At 45.5% G+C, this 10,657-nt stretch overlaps 1 protein-coding gene across 1 annotated transcript; it reads right to left on the reverse strand.

Moving 5' to 3' along the window:
• Nucleotides 1-669: 669 nt before the first annotated feature.
• LOC132818904 (immunoglobulin kappa light chain-like) lies at nt 670-10,379 on the reverse strand. The gene is made up of 4 exons (XM_060830041.1): nt 10,325-10,379; nt 9,821-10,138; nt 9,611-9,645; nt 670-1,453 (listed from the first exon to the last, which is right to left on the reverse strand). Exons 1-4 carry the CDS (start codon nt 10,371-10,373, stop codon nt 1,139-1,141), a joined length of 717 nt encoding a protein of 238 aa, XP_060686024.1. The 5' UTR covers nt 10,374-10,379; the 3' UTR covers nt 670-1,138.
• Nucleotides 10,380-10,657: the final 278 nt, after the last annotated feature.

Consider the following 10,657-nt stretch of genomic DNA (forward strand, 5'->3'; position numbering starts at 1 on the left):
GGTTGGTAGGGTGGAAGGTGAGCACCAGGGTGATTCTGTCCTTGTTACAGTTGGAGGGGTGGGGCTTGAGGGCCGAGGGTCGGATGTGGACGAGATGCGTTGGAGCGCATCTTTGACCACGTGGGAAGGGAAATTGTGGTCACTAAAGAAGGATGCCATCTGGTGTGGTGGTGTGGTTCTGTGGTGAAACTGGTCCTCCTGGGAGCAAATATGGTGGAGGCGGAGGAATTGGGAATACGGGATGGCATTTTTGCAGGAGGTAGGTTGGGAAGAGGTGGAACCCTCGGTGTCGGTAGATTTGTAAAAAATGTCAGTGTCAAGTGGGTCATCATTAATGGAGATGGAGTGGTCCAGGAAGGGGAGGGAGGTGTCAGAGATGGTCCAGGTGGTCATTAATGGAAATCTGTTTGGAATCTTGTAACCTCCAATGATTCCAGATCAAAGGGATCATTTGAAAGTGATTGATGATTGGCTGTCAGTATCCTCTACAACGGATGTGTCATTGATTGACAGGCGAATAGCCAATTGTGACAATGCCATGCTGAAATGTAGCCAATCAGCTGAATGGAGTGGTCAATCTCCAAAGGACACAGAGACTGAATCTTCTTCATCTTTATTCCCTTTTCCAGATTGACATTGACAGAAAACAGTCAGCAATTAACAGCCCAGACAGAGGAAGCTGCTCAAATTCACAGCCACAATGGAGCTTGAGGAAAACACTTGTGGAGGTTTTCTCAATAGCACGAGAACCCTGTCCCTTCAAACAGTGACAAAACCTTAAATTGGAACTGGCGACTGAGCAGGAAGGAGATCTGGTTTACTGAAACAGAGACTTCTGAGGTTCACATTGCTTTGTACAGCTCTTTAGCAACTTCAAGAGATTTTACTTGGCATCTCAAGTCAACTCTGTCCCCATCAAACACTCCCAGAACAGGGACAGCATGGGGTTTGACACAGCGTAAAGCTCTGTCTACTCTGTCCCAATGACATGCCATAACCCCTGAACCTCAGAAATGTCTCTGAGCCGGTCCTGAGAAGGAAGAGAGTTGAAATTCAGTGCTGACAATGACCTTTGTCCTGCCAGCTCAGCCCTGTTCTATTTAAAGTTGTGTCTCCTCTGTGGACTGTCTCCGATACTCTACACACATTCTGATCTCCTGATGCTCTTGCTGAGGGGAGAGGGGAGGGTCACGTGGGTGAGGGCACAGGAGAAGCGAGCGTCGGACTCCCAGTCAGACCCAGAGAGGGTCAGCAGGCTGCTGACACTGTAGGTGCTGTCCGAAGCTCGCAGGTAGTTGCTGGTCTGAACCCCGTCTGAAATGACTGCACCGTCCTTCTTCCACTGCACCTCCAGCTCATCGGGATAGAAGTGATTGGCAAGGCACACCAGGGTGGCAGTGCCCTTGGCATTGACCTGCTCCGGGGAGGGGGGCAGCAGGGTCAGCTTGGGCTGAGAGTTGTCACCACCTGAAAGACAAGAGAAACAATTTTAATCCCTGTTATTCGAAGGGATTTTAACTCTCTGAACATTCACTGGCAAGACAATCCATTTGAACATTTGTAGCCAATACCTAACAAACCCCAGTAAAGAACAGGCATTGTTCAAATTGCTTCTTGGGATGTGAGTGTCACTGCTAGGATCAGCATTCATTGCCCATCCCTAATCACCCAGAGGGCAATTTAGAGTCAACCACATCGCTGTGGGTCTGGAGTCACATGGTGAGGATGGCAGTTTCCTTCCCTAAAGGACATCAGGGAATCAGATGTTTTTTTCCTGACAATCAACAATTGTTTCATGGTCATCATTAGACTCTTAATTGCAGATTTTAAAAATTGAATTCACATTCCACCATCTGCTGCGGCAGGATTCTAACCCTGGCCCCCAGAACATTAATCTGGATCTCTGGATGAACAGCTCAGCAATAGTACCATTAAATCATCACCTCCTTTATCTGATTTTTAGTTGCGAGTGAAAGCAAGAAGTTTGTTTCTGAACAGGGTGCTTAGGAAAAGTACAACTGAAAGACTCCCAATTCATCCCAAAAAAGATTAGTTCCTTGAAAGTGGAGTTGCAGGTAGGTAGGGGGGTGACGAAGTCATTTGGCATGCTTTCCTTTATTGGGCAATGCATTGAGTATTGGAGTTGGGAGCTGTTGCACCTGTACAGGACATCAGTTTGGCCCCTTTTGGAATACTGTGTGGAATTCTGGCCTTCCTGCTTTAGGAACATTGTTGGGAACATTAAAATGGTTCAGAAAAGATTTCCAAGGATGTTGCCAAGTTGGAGGGTTTGTGCGATCAGGAGAGGCTGAATAGGCTGAGGCTATTTTCCCTGGATCGCTGGAGGCTGAGGGATGACCATATCGAGGTTTCTAACATCATGAGGGGCATTGATCAAATGAAACAAGAAGATATTTTGCTCAGAGTGAAGGATATGGGCCAAATGCTGACAAATGGGACTAGATTAATTTAGTTTATCTGGTCGGCATAGATGAGTTGGACAGAAGGGTCTGTTTCTGTGCAGTACATCTCTCTGACTCTATGACTCTATGTCTCTGTGGCTGGCATGGATGAGTCAGATCAAAGAGTCTGTTTCTAATTGTGACTCTAATTGTGTTTCAGTCAAGCCCTCAGCACCTCAGGCTCTCCCAAAACATTTACATTTTGTTTGAAAACCAGTCAATTTTGCAATTTCAGGAATGGGCAGACAATTTCTACACAGCAAGATCCCACTGGAAGCAATGAGATCAAAGAGCATTCTTCATGATTTTGGTTCAAGGATAAATATTGTCCTGAACTCAACCCAAAGAGAAAGTAATTTGGTTCAGTTGGATGGAAATTGAGAAAACGGAAGGGAAAGGAGAAGGTAGGATTGTAGTTAGTGATGGGATTGATTGTTACCAGAAAATAAAAGGAAGGGACAGGAGTTTTGAATATCAAAGGGATCATAAAAGTGCAGGGAAATCAATAATAGATCAAACTTAAAGACTTTGTGTCTAAATGCACGAAACATTTCGAGTAAGGGAGAAAAATGATGTCACAAATCCAGGTAAATGTCTTCAAGGCCGAGATTGATAGATTCTTGTTGTCTCGAGGAATTAAGGGCTGCGGGGAGAACGCTGGTAAGTGGAGTTGAAATGCCCATCAGCCATGAGTGAATGGCGGAGTGGACTCGATGGGCCGAATGGCCTTACTTCCACTCCTATGTCTTATGGTCTTATGGTCTTATAAATTGAGTTTCCAAGGAATTTAAACTAGTTAAAGTGGAGGAGGGCTCTGGAGAGATTATTCAAGATTCTAGAAGATGTAAAAGGACAGAGAGTGTGGAAAGGATCAGGTATCGAACGTAAAGCACAGCAGATAAGAGGACAATGATGGGAAGGAGGGCAGTCAATGCAGGACTGAGGGTGTTGTACTTAAATGCACACAATATACACAATGAGCTTGTAGTGCAGATTGAAACTGGCAGGTACGATGTTGTGGGTATCACAGAGACATGGCTGTAAGGGGATCCGGGCTGGGAACTAAATATCCAAGGATACATTTCCATCAAAAGGACAGGGAGATGGGCAGGGGGGAAGAGTTGGCTTGTTAGTAAGAAATGACTTTAAATCAATAGCAAGAAATGATACAGTCAGAAGGTGTAGAATCTGTGTGGGCAGAGTTGAGGAACCCAAGAAATAAAGAATCTGATGTAAGTTATGTTCAGGTCTCCAAGCAGTAACCAGGGTGTGGGGAAGAAAATCAATCAGGAGACAGAAAAGGGTAAGAACAATGACTGCAGATGCTGGAAACCAGATTCTAGATTAGAGTGGTGCTGGATTGGTACAGCAGTTGAGGTAGCATCCGAGGAGCAGGAAAATCAACATTTCAGGTAAAAGCCCTTCATCAGGAATAAAGGCAGACAGCCTGAAGGGTGGAGAGAAAAATGAGAGGAGGGTGGGGCTGCGGACAAAGTAGCATAGAGGACAATAGTTAAGTACAATAGGGGGTGGGAGGGTGGAGTGGATAGGTGCAAAAGAAGATAGGCAGGTAGGACAAGTTATGGAGACAGTGCTGAGCTGGAAGTTTGGAACTGGAGACAGAAAAGCCAAATACAAAATGTTATGCAGACTTCAATGGATAGGTGGACTGGGTAGAGCATCTCAACAAAAGGATTTCATGGAATGTCTATGAGATGGTTTTTGAAACAGCTTGTGGTTGATCATTTGGAACAGGCAGTTTTGGATTCAGTGATGGGTAATGAGGCAAACTTGGTTAGTGAGCTGAAAATGAAAGTATCCCTCTGGATAAGTGACCATAATACGATAGAATTCCCCCTGCAGTTTGAGAGGGAGAAGCTGCAATCAGATGGAACAAGATTTCAATTGAGTAAAGGGAACGACAAAGACATGAGGAAGGAGCTGGCCAGAGTTGATTGGAAAGGGAGCCGAGCAGGTAAGATGGTGGGGCAGCAAATAGCAGGGCTTCTGGGGGTAATTCAGGAAGCAGAGCAGGAATTCATCCTGAAAAAGAAGGCACAGACTAAGGGGTGGACAAGGCAACCATGGCTGATGAGGGAGGTCAAGAACAGCATAAAAACAAAAGGAAAATGCATACAATGTGGTGGAAAATAGTGGGAAGCCAGAGGATTAGGAAGTCTTTAAAAACTTGTAGAGGATAACTTAAAAAAAAACATTCAGGGGACAGAAGGTGAAATGTGGGAGAAAGCGAACCAGTAATATAAAAGAAGATCGCAAGAGTTTCATCAGATATATAAAAAGGAAGAGGGAGGCAGAAATAGACATTGGAAAAAGAATAATAGGAAAATGAAGAAAAAGCCGAGGAATTGAATACATACATGACATCAGTCTGCACAATGGAAAACATCAGCAGTGTCCCAGTACTTCAAGACTGTCAGGGGTCAGAGGTGAGTGTAGTGGCCATCACTAAGGAGGAGGTACTGGGGAAGCTGGAAGGTCTGAGTGTGGATAACTCACCCAGACTGGATGAATTACACCAGTGTGTTCTTAAGGAGATCACCGAGGAGATTGTGGGGACATTGATTCCTGAAAGATCATCACCAATGGAGTCAGGGTGTGGAGGTATTTTCTAAATAAGGAACGCCTTTGGAGATCTAAAGCACAAACCTTATTCAGGTTTCTCTTAAGGTTAACAGGCAGATGCAGTTTGTGCTTGGGAAGGAAAATGAAATGTTTGCATTCATTTCAATAGTGCCAGAATACAAGGGCAGAGATGTACTGCTGAGGCTGTGTAAGGCTCTGGTCAGACTGAATTTGGAATATTGTGAGCAGATTTAGGATCCATATTGTAAGAAACAATGTGCTGGCATTGGAGGGGTTTACAAGAATGATCCTGGGGATGAAGGGTTTGTCATATGAGGCATTGTTGAGGACTCTGGGTCTGTACTCAATGGAGTTTAGAAGCATGAGGAGGGACCTTATTGAAATTTACAGAATACTGATAGGCCTGGATAGAGTGGATGTGGAGAAGATGTTTCCAAAAACAGGAGAGACGAGGTAACCAAGGCACAGCCTCAGAATGAAGGGCCGACCCTTTCGAGCTGAAATGAGGAGGAATTTCTTCAGCCAGAGGGTGGTGAATCTGTGGAACTCATTGTTACAGAGGGTAGGGAGGCCAAGTCACTGAGTGTATTAAAGACAGAGATAGATAGGTTCATGTTTGTAAAGGGGATAGAATGTTCCTGTGGAGTAGGCAGGAGAATGGGGGTGAGAAGCATATCTGCCAAGGTCAAATGGCAGAGCAGATTCCATAGGCTGAATGGCTGATTTCTGCGCCTATTACTTAAAGTCTTCTGGAGAATTTCCCCAAAACCCCGGAACACTGAACCCACTGGACTGTGAGCCCTGCTGTAGCTGTTTGTCATCAGAACTCTGCAAAGAGATAATCCAAGAGTGGAAAGAGTGTGCATCCATGTGGGAACTTCAGAATGTTTCCCCGGTCCTGGAATACCATGAGCACAGGAAGTGAGGTCAGTGACAGCAGTTGGAACTCCGGGTTTCGGAGCTTGAGCAGCAGCTGGTGTCAGTGAGGAACGTCCGTGAGGCTGAGAGCTCCGTGGAGAGCACGTTTCTAGATGTGGTCACTCTGCAGCTTCAGAATATGCAGGGAGAGAGGGAATGGGGAAGCAGCAGACAGTCCAAAAGTCCCCTGAGTGCATCCCACTCTCCAACCAGGATTCAGTTCAGAATCCTGATGAGAATGTTGAGAATAGGGGTCTTTAGTTTCTGAATATAGTTTGGGGTAGCAGCAGTGTAATGGGCAGAGAGGGGCCAGAGTTGCGAGAGTGTGTTCAGGTGAATTTTCAGGAGGCATCGGTGGCTTTGTGATGGTTCCGGTGGGGCAGCACGGTGGCTCAGTGGTTAGCACTGCAGCCTCACAGTACCAGGGTCCCAGGTTCAATTCCAGCCTTGGGTGAGTGGAGTTTGCACATTCTCCCTATGTCTGCGTGGGTTTCCTCCGAGTGCTCTGGTTTCCTCCCATGGTCCAAAGATGTGCAGGTCAGGTGAATTGTCCATGCTAAATTGTCCATAGTGTTAGATGATTTACAGAGAGGGAAATAGGTCCGGGTGGGTTACTCTTCGGAGGATCGGTGTGGACTTGTTGGGCCGAAGGACCTGTTTCCACACTGTAGAGAATCTAATCTAATTAGTGGCAGCGAAGAAGGCTGTCTAAGAATACAATGGAATCTTGACCAACTGGGCCAGTGGGCTGAGGAATGGCAGATGGAGTTTAATTCAGATAAATGTGAGTGCTATATTTGGGTAAGACACAAGACGTGGGTGAGATCCCAAACAAATATTTCAGGTCAGTATTTGTTATGGAGAAAGCTAGGGAATTTGTAAAAATAGTGATGACTTGAAAAGAGACCACACACAAATGAGGAGATGCAAAAGATCTTAAAACACATAAAGGTAGATTAACCCTAGGACCTGATCATGTGTATCCCAGAACAGTGTGGGAAACTGGGGAAGAGATTGCTGGGCCCCTTGCTGAGATATGTGTATTACTGACAACCATGGGTAAGGTGCTAGAGAACCAGAGAGGTTGGCTAATTAGATTAGATTAGATTAGATTACTTACAGTGTGGAAACAGGCCCTTTGGCCCAACAAGTCCACACCGACCCCCCAAAGCACACCCTCCCAGACCCATTCCCCTACATTTACCCCTGCACCTAACACTACGGGCAATTTAGCATGGCCAATTCACCTAACCTGCACATTTTTTGACTGTGGGAGGAAACCAGGGCACCCGGAGGAAACCCAAGCAGACTCCGGGAGAATGTGCAAACTCCACACAGTCGGTTGCCTAAGGCGGGAATAATGTTATGCCATTATTTGAGAAAGACTGTAAGGAAAAGCCAGGGAACTATAAACCAGTGAGCCTGATGTCAGTGCTGGGTAAGATGTTGGAGTGGATTCTGTGGGTTAGGATTTACGTTCTTTGGATAATCAATGTGGTTTTATGCATAGAAAATCATGTCTCCTGAATTTGATTGAGGAAGTGACAAAGAAGATTGATGAAGACAGAGCAGTAAACATTGTCTATATGGACTTTAGCAAAGTGTTTGACAAAGTTCCACATGATAGACTGGTTCGCAAGGTTAGACCACATGGGATCCAGTGGGAGTGAGCCATTGGGGTAAAAAAATTGGATTGAAGATAGGAGACAGAGAGTGTTGGTAAAGGGTTGTTTTTCAGACTGGAAATCTGTGAATAGCTGTGTGCCACAAGCATTGGTGCTGGGTTCACTGCTTTTGTCTTTTAAAGAAATGATTTGGATGTGAATATAGGAGTTACAGTAAGTTTGTAGATGACATCAAAATTGGCGTGATAGTGGATAGTGAAGTAATTCATCTCAGGGTACAGCGGGATCTTGATCAGATGGGGCAATGGGCAGAGGTGTAGCAAATGGAGTTCTGTTTAGTTAAATGCGAGATGTTACATTTTGGAAAGGCAAACCAAGGCAGGAGTTATACAGTTAATGGGAGGGCCCTGTGGAGTGTTGCTGAACAAAGAAACCTAGGGGTGAAGATGCAGGTGGATTATTCCTTGAAAGTGGGGTCACAGGTAGACAGGGTGATGAAGAAGGTGTTGGGTACGCTTGCCTTTATTGGTCACTGCATTGAGTACAGGAGTTGGGACATCATGGTGCAGCTGTACAGGAGATTGGTGAGGCCACTTTGGGAATGATGTGAACAATTCTGATCATTCTGCGATAGGAAGGATGTTGTTAAACTTAAAAAGCTGCAGGAAATATTTACAAGGACATGGCCTGGAATTTGAGGGTTTGAGCTACGGGGAAAGGCTGATGAAACTGTGGCTATTTTTCCTGCAGCATTCAAGGCTGAGGGATGGCCTTATAGATGTGTATAAAACCATGAGGGGCATGGACAGGTTGCATATCCAAGGTCTTTTCCTTTGGAAAGGGAGTCCAAAACAAGAGGGCATAGGTTTAAGGCGAGAGGCAAAAGATTCAAAAGGGATCTGAGCGGTAACTTGTCACACAGAGGGTGGTATGTGTATGGATCGAGTTGCCAGAGAAAGTGTTGGAGGCAGATACAATTACAGCATTTAAAACACATTGGGTTGGGTACACGGATAGGAAGGGTTTTGAGGGATGTAAGCCGAATGCTGGTTAATAGGATGAGGTCATTTAGGATATCTGGTTACCACGGACAAGTTGGACTGAAAGGTCTGTTTCCACGCTGTATGACTCCATGACTATAAGACGCTGGAAAAGCTGAGACTTTTTACTCTGATGCGTAAGAGTCTGAGGAGTGACTTATAAACCTTATAGAGGTTTATAAAATCATGAGGGTCATAGAAAATGTGAATAAATCAGGAAGGAGGTGACGTTTTGTAGAAATGGCAAAAGAAATTCCCAAAGATCATTTCAGGGATGAGGAACATCAGTTATGAAGAGAGATTGGAGAATTTGGGACTGTCTTCTTTGGAGAAGGCTGAGAGGAGATTTGTTCGAGGAATTAAAACCAGGAGGGGCCTGGACACAGTAAATAGGGAGAAAATGTTCCCAACTGAGAAATAATTGAGAGGGAGAGGCCATGGATTGAAAATAATTGGGAAAAGTAACAAAAGTGAGATAGGGAACAACATTTTCAGGTAGTGTTTGGTTAAGGTGTGGAATGCACTGCCTGAGAGTGTGGTGGAGGCAGCTTCAATTGAAACATTCCAAAAGGAATGAGACTATTATTCAAAAAGGAACAATGTGCAGGTGACAGGGAGAAGGCAGCAGAATGACACTCAGTGAATTGCTCATTCGGAGAGCCAGTACAGACAGGATGGACAGAATGGCCTCCTTGTGCACTGTAACAATTCTCTGATTGTGTGATTGAGCAGAGTTAAAGCTGGGGGAGGTGGGAGCTCGGTGTCTCACTGTGCTGCTGCTGCTGCTGTGGTCAGTGAGATCAGAGACTGGGACAGGGAGCCAGAGCTCACATCAAACTCTACCCGTGTCCGTCACACTGAGACTGGCAGGAGGCTACTCACTGATTTCACTCCATGCTGCAGGAATGGGACCACAGGCTGCAAATGGACAGAGCTCCTCCACACGGTGAGTAAAACTTACTGACTTATATCTTGCTTTTAAAGGGGGCAATGGAACTAAAGAAATACAGGTGGATACGCTGTTAGACACAGTGCTCTTCAATCAACCATTTCATTCACTGCAGCTCCCTACTAACACCGTCAACAATTCAGCATTTGTGTTTTAGAAAGTGTGTTTCAGTATTGACAGGGTTACTAACATTGGATTGAGGTTTACTTACTCAGTCTGAGCTTGGTTCCTTTACCGAACGTAAAGGCCAGCTGCTATGCTGCATACAGTAATAGTCAGCGACATCCTCATTCTGAACGTTGCTGATTTTCAGGGTAAAACTGGTCCCTGATCCACTGCCGGTGAATCGATCGGAGACTCCTGTGAATCGATTTGTTGCATAATAGATCAGGAGAGAGGGCTTCTGACCTTCTCGTTGTTGGTACCAATCAAGGGAGCTGCTAATGCTTTGACTGGCCGTACAGGTGAGTGTTGCGGTCTGGCCCCGTCCCACTGACAGCACCGGAGGAGACTGGGTCATGGTGATGTCCCCACTGATACCTGAGGGATCAGAGAGAAACACAGTGAAGTCAGAACTGTCACAGAAAGAGCCTGTCAAATGAGAGATTGTTGGAGACACTGAGCATTCCTCTGGTTTCAGCATTTTCCCTTCAATCACAAGTCAGTGGAATTGGAGTGAAATGGAGAGCAGCTAAAGATTCAAGGTGGAAGGAGAGAGATTTGTACCTGCGACACAGAATGCCAGGGGCCAGATCAGCTGGATGTGTGAAATCATGGTGTGTGCTCCTGTCCCTGTGCCTGGTTCCTAATAAACTCTCCCTTCACTGGGCTCTGCTTTATAAAGCTGCAGCCTGTGAGAGTCTGACTGGGTGTTCCTCAGTATGTAAATGGCATCAGGCAGGGAGGGCCATGTCAGTCCCTCACACTTCCTCTTCTCTCTCTCTCTCTCTCTCTCTCAGAGAATCATTGATGTGAACAGCACTGAATGAGGCCATTTGGCCCATTGTATCTGTGCTGTTAAAGAAAGATCTGATGACACTAATCTCATCCTCCAGCTCT

This window comes from Hemiscyllium ocellatum, chromosome 9 (assembly GCF_020745735.1).
Source record: "Hemiscyllium ocellatum isolate sHemOce1 chromosome 9, sHemOce1.pat.X.cur, whole genome shotgun sequence".
NCBI lineage: Eukaryota > Metazoa > Chordata > Chondrichthyes > Orectolobiformes > Hemiscylliidae > Hemiscyllium > Hemiscyllium ocellatum.

What these genes read in the sequence shown, in the direction of transcription:
- LOC132818904 (XM_060830041.1), bottom strand. Translation starts at nt 10,373, where the DNA reads ATGATTTCACACATCCAGCTGATCTGGCCCCTGGCATTCTGTGTCGCA. An exon ending in ACGTTCGGTAAAGGAACCAA is followed by an intron (nt 9,646 to 9,820) that starts GCTCAGACTGAG and finishes GTATTTCTTTAG; the next exon opens with TTCCATTGCCCCCTTTAAAA. An exon ending in TAAAAGCAAGATATAAGTCA is followed by an intron (nt 1,454 to 9,610) that starts GTAAGTTTTACT and finishes GGTGACAACTCT; the next exon opens with CAGCCCAAGCTGACCCTGCT.